This window comes from Suncus etruscus, chromosome 12 (assembly GCF_024139225.1).
Source record: "Suncus etruscus isolate mSunEtr1 chromosome 12, mSunEtr1.pri.cur, whole genome shotgun sequence".
Classification (NCBI taxonomy): Eukaryota; Metazoa; Chordata; class Mammalia; order Eulipotyphla; family Soricidae; genus Suncus; species Suncus etruscus.
Genome location: NC_064859.1, coordinates 74,762,523 through 74,780,700, shown reverse-complemented (window position 1 = coordinate 74,780,700; position 18,178 = coordinate 74,762,523). Strand labels below are relative to the sequence as shown.

The 18,178-nt window shown below is 39.9% G+C and overlaps 1 protein-coding gene and 1 non-coding gene across 2 annotated transcripts in view; both read right to left on the bottom strand.

Moving 5' to 3' along the window:
- TAF1B (TATA-box binding protein associated factor, RNA polymerase I subunit B) overlaps positions 1-18,178 on the bottom strand; it is a 70,442-nt gene that overhangs the window by 30,600 nt on the left and 21,664 nt on the right. The window contains exons 5-8 of the mRNA XM_049784519.1: positions 13,745-13,840; positions 10,467-10,620; positions 9,557-9,713; positions 1,577-1,676 (exon numbers count right to left, since the gene is read on the bottom strand). Coding sequence (XP_049640476.1) covers positions 1,577-1,676; positions 9,557-9,713; positions 10,467-10,620; positions 13,745-13,840 — 507 coding nt within the window. The remainder of the gene's footprint in view (positions 1-1,576; positions 1,677-9,556; positions 9,714-10,466; positions 10,621-13,744; positions 13,841-18,178) is intronic.
- LOC126025068 (U6 spliceosomal RNA) lies at positions 11,581-11,687 on the bottom strand. The gene has a single exon (XR_007501115.1). It is a non-coding gene; the product is annotated as a U6 spliceosomal RNA (small nuclear RNA).

Below are 18,178 nucleotides of genomic sequence, written 5' to 3'. Positions count from 1 at the left end.
AAGCCAGGAGCATATTCTGATCACATAGCCATGAGTAATCTCTGAGCATCACTAGGTGTGGCCCAAAAAGCAAAAATAAATAAGGGCCTGGAGAGATAGCACAGCAGTGTTTGCCTTGCAAGCAGCCGATCCAGGACCAAAGGTAGTTGGTTCGAATCCCGGTGTCCCATATAGTCCCCTGTGCCTGCCAGGAGCTATTTCTGAGCAGACAGCCAGGAATAACCCCTGAGCATTGCCAGGTGTGGCCCCAAAAAACAAACAAACAAAATAAATAAATAAAATAGTGTATTTTTATAATAAATAATAAATAAATAAAATAGATGTTTTTACATCAAATACCTAGGAATCAATATAACATGCCCTCCTCCCAAATAATTTTTTTTGGGGGGTCACACCTGGCACTGCTCAGGGGTTACTCCTAGCTCTTTGCTCAGAAATCGCTCCTGGCAGGCGTGGGGACCATATGAGATGCCGGAATTCAAACCACCATCCTTTTGGTGGTGGTGTTGTTGGTTTTTTTTTTTTTTTTTTTGGTTTTTTCGGGCCACACCGTTTGATGCTCAGGGATTATTCCTGGCTAAGCGCCAGGAATCCCCCTGCCGGGGGATCGAACCGTGGTCCTTTCCTTGGCGAGCGCTTGCAAGGCAGACACCTTACCTCTAGCGCCACCTCGCCGGCCCCAAATATTTGGATTCTGTCTTTTTTTTTTTTTTTTTTGGTTTTTGGGTCACACCCATCAGGGCTCAGGGGCTACTCCTGGCTCTATGCTCAGAAATCACCCCTGACAGGCTTGGGAGGACCATATGGGATGCCGAGATTCGAACCACCGTCCTTCTGCATGCAAGGCAAACGCCTTACCTCCATGCTCTCTCTCCAGCCCCGAACCACCATCCTTTTGCATGCAAGGCAAATGCCTTACCTCCATGCTATCTCTCTGGCCCCCAAATAATAATTCTTTAAAAAATCAAGAATATAATATCCGGGGCCGGGTAGGTGGCGCTGGAGGTAAGGTGTCTGCCTTGCAAGCGCTAGCCAAGGAAGGACCGCGGTTCGATCCCCCGGCGTCCCATATGGTCCCCCCAAGCCAGGGGCGATTTCTGAGCGCTTAGCCAGGAGTAACCCCTGAGCGTCAAACGGGTGTGGCCCAAAAACCAAAAAAAAAAAAAAAAAAAAAGAATATAATATCCTCAGGTGTTGTGTTATATAGTATGTGACAAGCTTATTTACCTATTTTTTCTTTCCTGTGTTTTGTTATTGGGCCACACTGGTGGTGCTTACTCCTAATGGTGCTCAAGGGACCATATGAGTGATGGAGACTGAACCCAGGTCAGACCCAGGTGCAAGGCAGTGCCCTCTCTGGTCCTTTACTTATTTTTTTCCAACCATCATTTCTTTCTGGCTCAATGTGTGCAAATAAAAAACCATTTTAATTGGAATTAAAAGTCTATAAAACATCTAACAGTAGCAACAACATACAAGAGTTTTCAATACACACATCACACAGACAAATAATATGGATCACTATATTGCTGGTAAGCCTCATTAGTATGACAAAGTGAAGAGAAAAATAACTTACCTCTATAGCAAAGATTCCTTTGTCACGCCCATATAATTTCATCTTTTCTGGAAAATGTTCAAAAGCATTTATGTAAGGAATATGGTCCTCTTCAACAAATCTGTATTTTTTAATAAGAGATAGTTATGAATTTATTTCAGGGGGTGTAAAAAAAAAGAAAATGCTATTTCAAAGACTAGGTAAGACTGTTAGGCACATGCTGTTTCTCACATATTTTTAAGGATGATGCACCCAAAAGTGTCTTTTATTTTCTGCATTTACATATAGAAAGTACTTAATTACCTAGTGAATCCTCCTGTTTCTGACTAAAGAGATGAAATATGTCCAAGAACAGTTCACCATTTCTCTAGCAGGCTTGCAGACATTGTTCTGCTCACTGCAGTAGCTGCTGCTCTGCATCTTTGAAATTACGTCTTTAAGGAGGCCTTCCTTGATCCTCCGAACAGTATATACTAGATGCCTGTGACTGGAAGTAAAAGTCACCAAAGGTCTCTGCCTATTTGCTCACCATCTTATTCTAATGTCTCACACACAGGTGATCGTATATTCTGAGTAAATTGCTAGGTATTCCCAAAAAACTTAGTATGTACTCATTTAATAAAACTTATGAAGTACTATATTTCCACCCCTTTTTATAGCCTTTAAGATATAGCAGTAAATAAAACAGGAAACTAGAACCTGAATGATAGATAGTACAGTGGGTAGGGAACTTTCTTGCATATGGCCGACCTGGGCTCAGTCCCTAGCGCCACCTATGGTTTCCTGAGGCCCGCCACAAATCATCCTTGAGTGCAGAGCCAGGAGTAAGCTCTAATCACTTCCAGGTGTGGCCCTAAATAAGAAAACACCGGAAAAACAATATTGTTCTCACACACCCAAACAGATGAAAACAAACGAATGAAAATCTAAAGCATGGGCCAGAGCGAGAGCACAAGAGTGTTTGCCTTGCATGTATCTGACCTGGGCTTGAACCCCAGCATCCCATATGGTCTCCCAAGTCTGTCAGGAGTGATTTCTGAGAACAGAGCCAGGAGTAACCAGAGTGTTACCAGGTGTAGCTCCCTCACTCCGCCCCCCATAAAAAGTAAAAAATAAAAAGAAAATCTAAAGTATGTCAGTTTGGGAAATGGTGAGAGAAAAAATAAAGAAGAGTAAAGAATGAGAAATGGAGATTGTACCTATACCATATATCTAAAAAGATCACGTTAGATTTAATTTTGCTTTTTGTTTGCTTTTTTGGGCTACACCCAAAGGCAAGGCAAAGGCCTTACCTGTTGTATTATTGCTTCAGTCTCAAGATTTCTTTAAATAAGAAAATTGTAAGGGAAAAATAAAACATAAAAAATGACAAAGATGGTTAACTGTTAAGGAAGGCTATCAAATTATTCACCTTAAAGTCTTCATTGCTGCTAGAACTGGGCTGACATTGATCTGGTTTTCAACTTTTCAGCACTTGAATATTTATTTAGCTATGATTTCAAATAAAAACGTGACTTATCTAACTTTTTAGCTGGCTTAACGTTGAGAATTAAAGTAAATATTGTCTAAAATGGTGTTTTAGAGGTTGGAGTCATATAGTACAGTAGGGAGAGCCTTTGCCTTCTATGTGCCTACCTAGGTTCAATTGATGGCAACCTATATGGTTCCCTGAGCACCATCAGGAATAGCTCCTGAGTGTAGAGTGAAGAGTAAGTTCTGGGCATCACACTTGTGACACCCCCCCCCCAATAAACTAAAATGGTGTCTTACGAAGACTAAAGATAAAAAGGATTATTAATAGGAAAGCATTATAGGAAAAACCCAGTGAGGTTTTCATTCATTGCTCTAATTCAGTATTCATATTACTATAAAACTATGTATTTGTTTAATATCATTTTACATATGGGATCTATGGCATATTGATCACGTTAAAACTTTTGTTTCTTGATGTTAATATGTATCCACAATTTACTGAGTCATTACCTCCATGTGATACTGTATGTCAGCAGTCAGACTGAAGTGCCCCCACTATGACCCTAGCAAGTCCTAGAGCCTAAGGATGAATCAGTCTAGACAGCACCCAGTCTCCCCTGAAGAAATGTAGTGGAGCCCGAGGAGTCCAGGAAGAAATCAGAAACCTGTACAGGGGAAATTCATGTACAGGAGTTGTAACATATCTCACTATAATAGCATTACTCTTCAAAATATTTTTCTTTTTTTAATTTTAATATCCTTTAAGAAAATATGTATTTCTTCAAAAGATAGACACTGCTTAAGGTTCACAAATCTACGGTATTTCTCTTGTGAAGTGTCGGGCAGGTCTCTGGATCAATTCAGGAAAAATGAACTCAAAGCATCCTATATATTTCTCCCAACAACAGGTCACTGCTTTAGCTATGTCTTCTAGAGCCTGAAAGATAGTACGGTGAGTAAGCACTTGCCTGGCATGCAGCCAATATGGGTTCAATCCCTGGAATCCCACATGGTTCCCAAAGCTCTGCCAGGAGTAATCCCAAAGTGCAGAGCCAGGAGTAAGTCCTGAGCACAGCTGGGTGTGGTCCAAACACAAAAACATTTTGTTAGACAGATTAAATTGGTTCTTTATACAGGTCATTAAGAAGCCCTGCATAGGAGGGGAGCAATCATGTCTACAGGGTATGCAGAACATACCCTGAACCAACTCACATCATTCCATTTCTATTTTTTTCATCTTCTCCATCCTACTCCTGGTCACTGCCTGATGATAAAAAAAAAAAGACCACTTGGGCTCTCTCTCTCTCTCTCTCTCTCTCTCTCTCTCTCTCTCTCTCTCTCCTTCGACCACTTGGACTCTCTCCTCTTTTCTCTCTCTCTCTCTCCTGGTCACTGCCTCATGATAAAAAAAGACCACTTGGACTCTCTCCTTTCTCTTCTCTCTCTCTCTTCTCTCTCTCTCTCTCTCTCTCTCTCTTTCACTGCTTGATGATAAAAAAAGACCACTTGGGCTCTCTCCTCTTTTCTCTCTCTCTCTCTCTCCTGGTCACTGCCTCATAATAAAAAAGACCACTTAGACTCTCTCCTTTCTCTCTCTCTCTCTCTCTCTCTCTCTCTCTCTCTCTCTCTCTCTTTGACCACTTGGACTCTCTCCTCTTTTCTCTCTCTCTCTCTCCTGGTCACTGCCTCATGATAAAAAAAAGACCACTTGAACTCTCTCCTTTCTCTTCTCTCTCTTCTCTTCTCTCTCTCTCTCTCTCTCTCTCTCTCTCCTTCACTGCTTGATGATAAAAAAAAGACCACTTGGGCTCTCTCCTCTTTTCTCTCTCTCTCTCTCCTGGTCACTGCCTCATGATAAAAAAAAGACCACTTAGACTCTCTCCTTTCTTTCTCTCTCTCTCTCTCTCTCTCTCTCTCTCTCTCTCTCTCTCTCTCTCTATCTATCTATCTACAAATCCATTACTCCCACCATCGCCTGAACCTAAACTTTTTTAGTGACTTATCACCTACCTCTAACACTTAAAAACCAAACTCCTAATGGGTCTGGCATTTCTTTGTGGAATGACAAATGTGTCCAAGACATAAAAGACATAAAGGGTTGCACAGTTTTGGAAGTATATTAAGTCACTTAATAACATACTTTTAAAAGCCCAAGTTTAAAAAAAAAAAAAAAGGCCAAGTTTAGTGTACATTTTGTTTGTTTCTTGTGGGAATTAGATCTGGTAACATTCTGGGTTTACTCTTGGCTCTGTGCTCAGAGATCCCTCCCGGCTGAGTTCGTGGAACCATGTGGTGCCAGAGATTAAATTTGGGTCAGCCGTGTGCAAGGCAAGGGCCCTACCCACTGGATTATTGCTCTAGCTGATTAAAAAAAATTATTAATAAAATAAAATTAAAAATATTTTCAACTCCTAACCTGGCTCAAAAACAAAACAAAACAAAATAAAACTAAAAAAGTGTTTATTATCTTCCTGATTTCTCTGCCATTCCTTTTCCTCCTAGCCTCCTTTGCTCCTTGCCCACACTGAGCTTGCTCTTGCTTTAGCGCTTCTACCCACTCTCCCAGGAGTGCCAATACTGCTGATGGTCACCTGTAGCATCCACTTTCAAAGTGCAGCTGACATCCAATCTTCTCAGCGAAGCCTTTGTTAAGTAAGAACAACAGTACCCACCTAGTCACTCCCTCTAGTGCTTTAACCCTTTAGAAATTCATGAGAGCAGCACTTTGACTATATGGGTCATAGTGGTATCTCAAGGGTTAAGCCTATAAAACAATACTTGCATAGAATCAATATAAGGTCCATGGAATAAATACATATGGGCTATTTTTTTGTTGTTGTTTAGGGTCACACGTGGCTCTATACTTAGAAATCGCTCTTGGCAGGCAGGGGGAACCATATGGGATGCCGGAATTCAAACCGACGTCCTTCTGCATGCAAGGCAAATGCCCTACCTCCATGCTATCTCTCTGGCCATAATGACTATTTTTATTTTTATTTTTATTATTTTTTTTTTTTTTTGGTTTTTGGGCCACACCCTGTGAGGCTCAGGGGTTACTCCTGGCTATGCGCTCAGAAGTTGCTCCTGGCTTCTTGGGGGACCATATGGGACGCCGGGGGATCGAACCGCGGTCCGTCCTAGGTTAGCGCAGGCAAGGCAGGCACCTTACCTCCAGCGCCACCGCCCGGCCCCCTATTTTTATTTTTAATCTTGTTCCCCTGCTAGGCAGACAGAGCATACCTGGTGAAGGTTTTAAAGTGGTGGGATATGGAGAATCAGAAACAGAAATACTATAGCCCAGATAATAATGGAATCCCTTTGAGCTGAAGTGATACATAGGAAATGGTGCTTTCCTTGTATGTGACCAACCTCAGTTTAAATTCTCAGCACCATATATGGCCCCCCCGAGTACAACCAGGAGGCACTTCTGAGCAGAGCGAGGAATACTCACTGAGCACTGTAGGGTGAGGCCTCAAAACCAAAACAGATAAATGCATAAATAAACATATAGTTTCTTCAAATCAATGTTCCTTAAATGATATACTTTTTCCCAAAATGGGTAGCAGTTTTTAAATTTCAGCAATCATCAGAAGCCCTTGGAGGGGTTATTAAACTGGGACTACCAGGCCCTGCCTCCCAGTCTCTGACTCAGATGTTTTAAATGTGCTTAATAACTGACATCTCTAAAAAGTGCCCAGGTGAGGCTGAGGCTGCAGGTCAGAGGGCACACTGAGTTTTTTCTCCAAAAAGCCAATGGTGACAGTCTCTTCGAATTCCAAACCTGAAGTCTCAGAACAAAATCAACACCTTCTAGGTAACTAAATCTGATTTCCTCCAAGGTCCTTTAAAATTGCCCTTGAAGGGGGAGGAGAGGAAAGAGGGTGGAAGGAGGAAAAAGAGAGAAAGTGAAGAATAGAGCAAAGAAAGAGAAGCAGGCAAGATCTCTTACTCCCATTCTTCCAACCATATAAAATACTTCTCTCTAAAAATTACGTGGGGTAAATATTATTTTCTCTATTTTGTTAGATTTCTGGGAGAATTCTATCAAAGACTGTCTTGGTAGAATGGCTAATCTCCTTACAAAGCATTAATGAAATGATTAGGTTGACATTTCAGTAGGATTCCTTTGGTTATAAGAAAAATGGACGGGTGGCACAAGACTATAAGATACAGGTTTGTAAGTAAGCACAGGGCTTTCTTATTATTTTAAGTAATCCAAGTGAAGACGAGATGGGAAGAAACATGTTTTTTAAGAGTTACTTTGGAAGGGTATTAATTGATAGAGCCTAATGACTGGTTTCTGGAGAAGCCTGCACTAGAATGTATCATATTTACAAAGAAGGAAAACACTGAAGGCTGGGCTGAGGAGAAAGATTATGAACCACTTAGTTGTGCTGATTTTGAGATAACAAAGACATGTATGAGGTGTCCGCAAGGAAGATGCATATATGAATATATGTATCTGGCCCTGAGTAGACAAGTCTGGGCTGGAGATATCAATTTGAGAGTCATCATCATATAGAAGGTAATTAAAGCTTCGGGGTGGGGATGAGATCACTCAGTGAGGACATATAGACCGAGATGAGGTCTTTAACTTAATAGTAAAATTCACTGAATCATGAACTATCTGCATGCGGAGATAATTATTTCTGAAAAAAGGTTATTATTTAGTTGATGTGGCCAAATTCAAAGGCACCATCATCATTTTACAGGATCCATTTTATTTAATCAAAGGACCTAAAGCCAATGATGATGAGATTACGATAAAAAAAAACAATAGTCACGACTATTGAATTCTTATTATGTGAGACATTGTCTACTTTTTATGTACTCTACTAAAAGTATTATTAAACATATAAAGTAAATGTTATTACTCGTCCCATTTTGCCAATCAGACATAGAGGCAGTGAGAAATAATTTACTCAAGGTCACATAACATACAAGTGGAAGAGTAAGATTTAAACCTCGGAGCTTTATATCTAAAAAATAATACACTACAGGATCAGTGATAGCACTGAGGGTTTGTTTTGCAGCGCGTGGCTGATCCAGGTTCTACCCCCAGCATCCCATATGGTCCCCCAAACAATAGGAGTAATTCCTGAGCACAGAGCCAGGAGTAAACCCTTAGCATCCAGTTGTGGTCCAAAAACCAAAAAACACCACACTAATTACTAGTTAAATCTAAGTAATATAACTTATAACACATGAGAATGAAGAAATAAGCCAAAATAAAAATTCTGGTACATTTCTATTTAGTGGAAATTTCTTATACACAACACCATAATTTATGCATAAATTATGAAAACCTGCTGATTACCTTGGGTTGAGAAGACAGAACAGTGGTGTTTGCCTTATATGTGCTTATTCAGATTCAGTCTCTGACATCTCATATAGTCCCCCAAATCTCTTCGAAAGTGATCCCTGAGAACTGCTTGAGTGTAACCCCTCAAAAAAAAAACCTATTGATTATTTTGAAAAAATGTAAGCACTATCTACTTAACATTTTCTTTCAATGGTTTTGTCTTCAAACTTTAGCTTAGAAACATAAGACAACCTAAATTTTAGTTTATAACAACACAAATGTATGCTTCTGATTTAAATACTAATATTCATTTGCCAATATAAAAGGTCATCTGCTCATCTGGTCTCTTAAAAATTAAAAGTTCTTTTTAGGGGGGTTGGGCCACAGCTGGCGGCGCTCAGGGGTTACTCCTGATTCTGTGCTCAGAAATCACTTCTGGCAGGCTCAGGAGACTAGATGGGATACTGGGGATAGAACCCAGGTCTCGGTTTGGCCACATGTAAGGCAAATGCCCTACCTTAACTGTACCTTAATGATAGCAATAGCTGTACTATCACTCTGGCCCTAAAAAGTTTTTAATATTACCCACATGTCATTTTTCTTTTAGTTGTTTTATGTTCTGAAGTTACACCCAGTGGTACTCTTAGCTTCATATGAGAGGCCCTCCTGGTAGTACTCCTAGTAGTACATGAACAGGGATGAAAGTAGGGATGAAACCCAGATCACAAACTCCAGACTTGTTCAAGTTCTTTCTGACTCTAAGTGTAATTTTTCAACTTTATTATTTATTTATTTATTTGGTTGTTTTTTTGTTTTTTTTTTGTTTTTTGTTTTTTTGGGCCACACCTATTTGATGCTCAGGGGTTACTCCTGGCTAAGCGCTCAGAAATTGCCCCTGGCTTGGGACCATATGGGACACCGGGGGATCGAACCGCAGTCCTTCCTTGGCTAGTGCTTATAAGGCAGACACCTTACCTCTAGCGCCACCTCACCGGCCCCAATTTTTTCATCTTTAAAGCATTTTACTCACATTAGGAAATTAATTTTCTAACATGTCTTGTAACGTAAAAACCAAGAAGATTAATAGTTCATGGAGGACTATCCTTTAGAATTAGAATTGTCTACTTAGTCTTCCTAGACCACTCTTCTAGTAAAATTCAAACTAACTAAAGTCTTGTTTTCCTACTTCACACAAATAATCAGCAAAAATATTATAATCAGCTTGCCTCAGAAGATCTGAAAGAGTGATTGTTTCTCTCTGCCAAAGTAATGACAGGTAGCAGAAAGCAAGTGTCTTCGGCACAGTCATCTTCACAATTCCCTTCTCTTTTCGCTGTGAATATTCTACACCATCAAGTGACCCCGAACAGATGGATGTCATCTCTTAAAGAATAAATGAACATTTTTTTAAAGAGCAAGTAATGATTTAGGAGAAGAGATAAATAACAAATCATCTAAAAGGCATTCTAAGTATCTTAAAATTACAAAAAAACTAGTCATTCATTTTTGTAAGCCACATTCCTTTTCTTAGATACGGCAAATTTTATGAAATACCATCATCATAATCAACATCCTGGTGCTAAGTATTGAACTCAGGGTCTTATATATCAATGCACACACTCTACCAATGGCCCCTATCCTTGGCTTGAACTAAATTATTTAAAAATTTTTGATTAAATTACCATGAATTACTGCCTTTACCAGTGCCTACTCCCCTCCACCAATGTGTTAATTTTCCTCCTGCCCCCTTGCCTGTCTCTCTGGTAGAATTTCCCTCCACCATAGTCATAGGGTTCCCTTCCCTAACCTCCCCTGTCCCACTTCCATCCTGTGGCAAGACAAGCTTCCTACTTAAGATCAGCTTTCATGGTCTAGTTATTTTTTTTTTTTATTTTTTATTTTTTGGTTTTTGGGCCACACCCGGTGATGCTCAGGGGTTACTCCTGGCTATGTGCTCAGAAGTCGCTCCTGGCTTGGGGGACCATATGGGATGCCGGGGGATCGAAGCGTGGTCCATCCGAGGCTAGCGCAGGCAAGGCAGGCACCTTACCTCTAGCGCCACCGCCCGGCCCCCGGTCTAGTTATTTTTAAGACACATTCCCATTTTACAATTCTAGGTATTATGTTCATTCTTACCTGACTGTGATGTTCTGATGATGGGGAAAGGCGGCTGAGCATCATCATCAGTCTGAGACCTGGATCCACTTTCAGTGAAAGAAGGACAGCTAAGATCACTTAGCAGGTCAGGCTCACTATCCCAGTCAGAATGATTTGCATTATCTCTTAATACCTATTTGCAAAATAAAAAGGTTTAAAAATTAAAACTATTTCCATGAATATACACAATCATAAACACCATAAAGAATAAAATCACTAGAAAGCTCCAACTATTTGCTAAGTTCCTAAGACCAAAAGACCTTTACTTCTCTCTAAGCCTCCCTGCAAATTCCTAGCAAAGCTTCTCAGAAAATAGAGTCCCCTTAAAGAAACAATGAGGGAATACAAAAGACCATAGGCAACAAAACCGAGAACCCCAGGTCAACAAAGCTAGTTTAGCATAACAAGGGATTGGGGGTGGGCTGTATGGTGGGGCTGAGGGGTTCAGACACTCTGGTGGAGAGTGTGATGTTTGTGCTTTGTATGCAAGAAACCCAATTATTTCTTTTCAATTTAATTTATTTAAAGAAAATGCACTACATAGTTGACATAACTGATAATAATACATTTTTTAGGAAGACCAAAAGCAATGTGTTTTTTTTTTAAATAAAATAGAAAGTTGAAAAACTAAAGACATGGAAGAGAAAAAAAAGAATATTTTTGAAACCTATTGATTCATTGAATTCATTGAAGCACCAGCAGAAAGTTTAGTAAGCTCTTCTTTTTTTTTTTTTTTTATAAAGGATAAAAGTTAAAAAGAAATACAGCAATAATGGTGTGAGAGTGGCAAGTATTGTTGTTTGGATAGGCCCAGTAAAATATGGGTAAAATGGGAAAAAAAAAAACCCTTGTCCTAAGTACAAAGAGACCTTATCCCTGAAGTTCTCTGGCATAAGACCCACTCTGGGCTCCAGGCATACTAAGTTGTTCAACCCCTGGGTCATTCTCTGTGGTGAAATTTTTTTCACACATTAGCTGTTGCTGTTGTCCAGTTTCTGTAGTTAAAGATTCTGAAGAAACCCAATTATTAACAGTATTTGTTAGAATAACAGTATTGTTAGTCAAGGTGTCTAAAATTAAATTTAATTTTTTTTAAAATATGGAACGCTTCACGAATTTGCGTGTCATCCTTGCACAGGGGCCATGCTAATCTTCTCTGTATCGTTCCAATTTTAGTATATGTGCTGCCAAAGCGAGTACTAAAAATTAATTTTTTTGAAGTTTTTAAAAATAGAGAATCCCATGTTTACTAACATAGGTCTCACAGTCTAGTACCTGTACCAAAACACTGTGCCAATAATGATCCCATGCACGCTACTGGCTTCTCTTCACTGGTAATTCCTCTCTAAACTGTTCTGATAATCCTGTTTCTCCTGCCAGGATTGGCCTTTTGTTGATTTATCTTGCGCACACTCCTAACTTTATCAAACGTCTTCTGGAATTTTTCCTACTAGTTGACCCCCTTTGGGCAGAAGAAATGCAACACAGGTGAGCACTATCAGAAACTTTCACCTAGAATTCATTACAAAGTTGATTTTTGTTGTTATATATTCAGAAATCTTTCACTGTTGCCAGAGTTTTTATAACTCCCCACATGACCCCAAATGGCCTCACAACCTGCTTCAGGAAGCTAGGCCCTATCACTCTGTCTTTCCAATCCATCAATTCTTCTTCAGGGATGTGTCATTTCCTAGAACTCCGGTGGCATTTTTATTTTTTACAGCAATTAATCCGCAAAGTTCTAGCTCTTACCACTGTTTAATTCTTCACACAGAAATTGCTAAAACGTGGTCAGAATATCTCCAAGAAAGGGCAGCTGACTGGCTACCTGCAGGTTTCCATAGCTGACATACCTTTGGGGGAAAGATCAGACAAAAGCCATGATCTTAGCCCTGCAGTCCAAGAAACTACGTCTTAAGAAGAGATAAGACTTCCTGTTAAGGAAACTCTTGAGAATGCAATACAGGACACAGCGAAGGGGATAAGATGACATTAAGCACAGTCTATCCCTATAGTTACAACTCACAAACAACACTTCAGATTTGATGTAGTCTAAGCAGAAAGCTCTCAAATTTATATGTCCAACATAGATTTGTTGGTTTTTATGTTTTGTTTTGTTTTTGGGATACACGGGGCAGTGCTCAGGGCTTACTCCTAACTCCGCCCTCAGGAATTATGCCTGGCAGGTTTAAGGGACCATGTGGGATGCCAGGGATTGAATCGGTCAGCTGCATGTAAGGCAACCACCCCACTGCTGTACTCCCGTTTTGGCCCCATGTCCAACATAGATAACTCTCGCCTGCAGACATACAACTGAGTCTTTAACATTTCCTCTTGGAGGTCTAATAACTGTCTCAAATCTGTGTCTAAAATAGAACTGCTGACTTTCTTGCTCCACCTGTTATGTTAGTTGATGACAATTTCTTCCTTCTCAATGCTCACCCCAAACCTTAGGAATCTTACCTTAATGACTTCCCTCTTTCTCTCTACTCCACATTCATTCCACCAGGAAGTTCTGCTGGCTCTACCTCAAAGTAACCTAGAGTCCTATTAGTTATTTCAGCGCTTTATATTGTCTTTTACTTTGTATATTTTGGGGATGCTGAGGATTGAATCCCAAGCCTCATACATGTGAAGCATGTGATCTACGATGGAGCTATAGTCCTCGTTGCCACATAAACAAAAAAAATTAATGATTTTTAATTGAGTCAGTGAGACACAGTTACAAAGTTGTTCATGATTGAGTTTCAGTCATACAATGTCCAACATTCATCCCTTTATCAGTGCACATTTCCCACTATCAATGTCCCTAGTTTCCCTCCCTTTCACCTCTATGGCAGATATTTTTTCTCTCTCCTCTTTGTGACTTTTATACACTAAGGTTTGCAATATTACTACTGAGGGGGGATCATGCATAGCACTTTACTTTATCTCACCCAATTCTTATTCAGTTATCATTTCCAACTATCACTGTCACAATGTTCCTTTTCTATCCTAACCCCCACCTTTGTGGCAAAGCATCCTACCATGGACTAATCTTCTGGGTCCTTGTCCCTATTGTCTTTGGGTATTATCACCATATTTGTCTCAAGGAGTCAAATAGTAAGTTAAAATTACAATGACCCTGTCATTTTGGAGTATAAATCAATGAAAGTCCCCAATAGATCTTATAAATCTAGAAGAGGTCCATCTCTACCTCTCAAGATATCTCTAAGAAATACGTGAAAGAAACCCTCCTTCTCAAACTTGTGACTTACCGTAGCTTTCCTTTTTCTGGTATAAACTGGGTTTTTGCAATATGCCTGCTTGCTCTTCTGAAGGTAGCGCTTCCAAAAATTATGTAAAACTTCATTCTATGGTGGAGAGAAAGAAGTATATTACTGAGGTTGCGATAACATACACTCCTGGCAGGCACTCCTGGCAGTATCACAGAACCTCAGGCATACCACCTTTCATCTAAATAAATCTTATTTCTTGACCAACTTTTCTTTAAAAAGAATTACTATATCAGCTATATGAGACACACTGAATAAAATCTTCATAATCTTAATTTTTTTTAAAGGAAGAGAATGATTCATTAACGATAACCACATTAAGACCAATCCATGGTAAGAAGCTTACCATAAGGGGTAGCAGGCAGGTATAAAAAAAAAAGAAGAAGCTTACCACAAAGAGGTGGAGAGTGCAGTTATGCAGAAAAGAGACAATGACAATGAGAGTTGGAAATGATCACTTTGACAAGAACTGAGTGCTGAAAGGAGGTAAAATGATAGCATATTAGCCCTTCAGTATCAATGTCAAACCATAGTGTCTAAAAGGACACTGTCTAAAAAGCAAGAGAAAAAAAGACTGAAAATTGTCTACCATAGCTGACCCCTGCAATTTCCCCAAATGTGGGAAACTTGACTGCATAATTTGTGGTAGTAGGGGACTGCGTTCATGCTCTCCCCTGAAAAAAAAGAGGAAAAGAATGTCTACCATAGCATAGAGACAGATAGGGGAGAGGGCAGGCAGAAGAGTGGGACAGAAAGAAGGAAATGTGCACCAGTGAAGGAGTGGATGTTGGACATTGTAGACTGCAACTCAATTATGAACAACTTTTATTTAAAAGAAAAAGATATTCTCATTGAACCCCTTCCTTTTGCAAATTAAGTAAATTTAAGAATCAGAGGAAAAAAACAACTTAAATGTGACTTTTACTATTCAACTTACTGACGCCCAGTCCAAGTGGAAGTATAAGAAGACAAAATAACCTTTCTGTTTATTCATCACTCCTAGTTATGAGACATCTACTAAGCTACTGCAGCAAGATATTAGTTACATTTTACCACTGAATAAACTATAAGTAAATTGACTAGGAACAACCCACAATAAGTAGAAATGCTAAAAACAGAACATGGAATCAGTTCAAGTTCCAGAGAAGTGTTCTGAACATAACGAATGCCTGTACTATTTAAGTAGTCAGGTCAAAACACTTCATTGATCGAATGAACCCTACTGTAACTATTTGCTATATATGTGCAAAGCTATTTTTTTTCTTCTTGGTTTTGGGTCACATCCGGCAGCTCAGGGGTTACTCCTGGCTCCACACTCAGAAATCGCTCCTAGCAGGCTCAAGGGACCATATGGGATGCCGGAATTTGAACCAATGACCTTCTGCAAATGCCTTACCGTATTTTCCGGCGTATAAGACGACTTTTGAAACAAAAAAGTCAACCGAAATCGGGGGTCGTCTTATACGCCAAGTATATCCCGAAAAATGTTTCAATAGGCCGCTAAAGGAAACAAACAAAAAAATCAGGCAGCAGAGTTTCCAAATCTCTTTCTTGGGGGCTCCCAAACAGTATTCAGGAGATCTGGGGGCCACTTCTGGCAAAACCCAGCTAACCGTGTTGGTGGTTCAGTGCTAGGGTCCGAGGATAGGGTGTTGTTTGGTTCATGTAGTGGGGGAGATTAACTGATGCCACCAGGGAATTGCCAGAAAAGGTGCCTATGATAAGGGACCAATCACTGCAAGGCTACTCAGACCGCCTCTCTAACGCAGCCAATCCAAGTAGGCTTTTGATGCTTGCAATTTAGACAATGTTCTGGACCCGAATCTACACTGTAAAAAGCCTGCTCAGATTGACCAGAGTCAAAGAGGAAGTCTATTCCAATATAACCTTTGAATCTTTGCTTGTTGTGATTGGCTCACTGTGGTACATACAGTTGCAGCACAGGATCGTTCTGTCTGATACAGCGAATATAGGCCTAAACCTATGTTTTAAATGCAAAATTAGGGGGTCGTCTTATATGCCCAGTCATTTTATATGCCGGAAAATACGGTACCTCTATGCTATCTCTCCAGCCCCCCCAATTTGGGGGGGGGTGGAGTTTTTGGGTCACACCCAGCAGTGCTTAGGGGTTACTCCTGGCTCTACACTCAGAAATTGCTCCTGGCAGGCTCCGGGGACCATATGGGATGCCGGGATTCGAGCCACCAACCTAATCTACATGAAAGGGAAATGCCTTACCTCCATGCTATCTCTCCAGCTCATGCAAAGCCATTTTTAAAATTTAGATTGACAATTCAGGAAGAAACCAGAATCATAAATCTCCAGGCTTCAGTTAACTACCCAATGCAATGATTCTCTGGGTCAGTGATGGCTAACCTTTTTGAGCCTGAGTGCCCAAACTGCCGCACAAAACCAAAGAATTTCCTCAAAGTGTCAGCATGTCAATTAAACCTTAATAACACGATTTTAGTATCTAAAAACTTTATAAATTTTATAAATTTATTAATTGCGAAGATAATTCGCATGCCACAGCTGATACATGTGCCATAGGTTCGCCATCGCGGCTATGCTTTCAGATTTTCAATTACTCTCCTTTTTTTCAGAGTAAACCCAGAATACAGTGAAGTCGGGCAGTAGTGTAGATCAAACTGCTTCAGTTCACCCCAGGTACTCATATTGAAAGGTTCCTTTACAAATCTAATCTTTCCACTTAACTAAAGAGGTGAAGAACCTATACAAAGAAAACAACAAAAACCTGCTTCAAGAAACAGAGAGAAGATACAAGGAAATGGAGACACATACCCTGCTCATGGATTCGCAGGATTAATATCATAAAAATGGCAATACTCCCCAAAGCATTATACAGATTTAATGCAATCCCTCTAAAGATACCCATGACACTCTTCAAAGAAGTGCATCAAACACTCCTGAAATTCATTTGGAACAATAAACACCAACGAATAGCTAAAGAAATTCTTGGGAAAAGAAATATGGGAGGCATTATTTTCCCCAATTTTAAATTGTACTAGAAAGCAATAGTTATTAAAACAGCACGGTATTGGAATAAAGACAGATCCTCAGATCAGTGGAATGACTTGAATATTCAGAGAATGTTCCCCAGACATACAATCAACTAATCTTGGATAAAGGGGCAAGAAATCCAAAATGGAGAAAGAAAAGCCTTTTCAACAAGTGGTGTTGGCACAACTGGTTATCCATTTGCAAAAAAGCGAACTCAGACCCCCATCTAACACCATGCACAAAGGTCAAATCCAAATGGATTAAAGACCTTGATATCAGGCCTGCAACCATAAGGTATATAGAACAACATGTAGGTAAAACACTCTATGAATTGAGACTAAAGGCCTCTTCAAAGCAGAAACAGCACTCTCCAAACAAGTGGAAGGAGAGATAAACAGAGGGGACTATAAGCTATGAGGCTTCTGCACCTCAAAGGAAATAGTACTTAGGATACAAAAGCCACCCACAGAATGGGAGAAACTATTCACCCAATACCTATCAGATAAGGGGCTAATATTCAAAATATACAAGATACTAACAGAACTAACTTAACAAGAAAAAAACATCTAACCCCATCAAAAAATGGGAAGAAATGAACAGACACTTCCTCAAAGAAGAAATACAAATGGCCAAAAGACACATGAAAAAATGCTCCACATCACTAATCATAAGATAGTTGCAAATAGAAACAACAATGAGGTACCACCTCATGCCACTGAGACTGGCACACATCTAAAGACCAAGAACAATCAGTGCTGGCAGGAATGTGGAGAGAAAGGAACTCTCATTCACTACTAGTGGGAATGCCGTCTAGTCCAGCCTTTATGGAAAACAATATGGAGATTCCTCCAAAAACTGGAAATAGAGCTCCCATATGAACCAACTATACCATTCTTAGGGATATACCCTAGGAACACAAAAATACAATTCAAAAATCCCTTCCTCAGACCTATATTCATTGCAGTGCTATTTACAATAGCCAGACTCTGGAAACAACCAAGATGCCCTTCAACAGATGAATGGCTAAAGAAACTGTGGTATATATATACACAATGGAATATTATGCAGCTGTCAGGAGAGATGAAGTCATGAAATTTTCCTATACATGGAGGTACATGGAATCTATTATGCTGAGCAAAATAAGTCAGAGGGAGAGAGATAGACACAGAATAGTCTCACTCATCTATGGGTTTTAAGAAAAATTAAGGTCATTATTATAATACCCAGAGACAATAAAGATGAGGGCCAGAAGGACCAACTCATAATATGAAGCTCAACACAGTTGGGGAAATAACTATACTAACAACTATCATGACAGTCTTAATAAGTGAGAGAAGTAGAATGCCTGTCTCAAATACAGACAAGGGTTGGGAAGGAGGGAGGGGGGCATTGGTG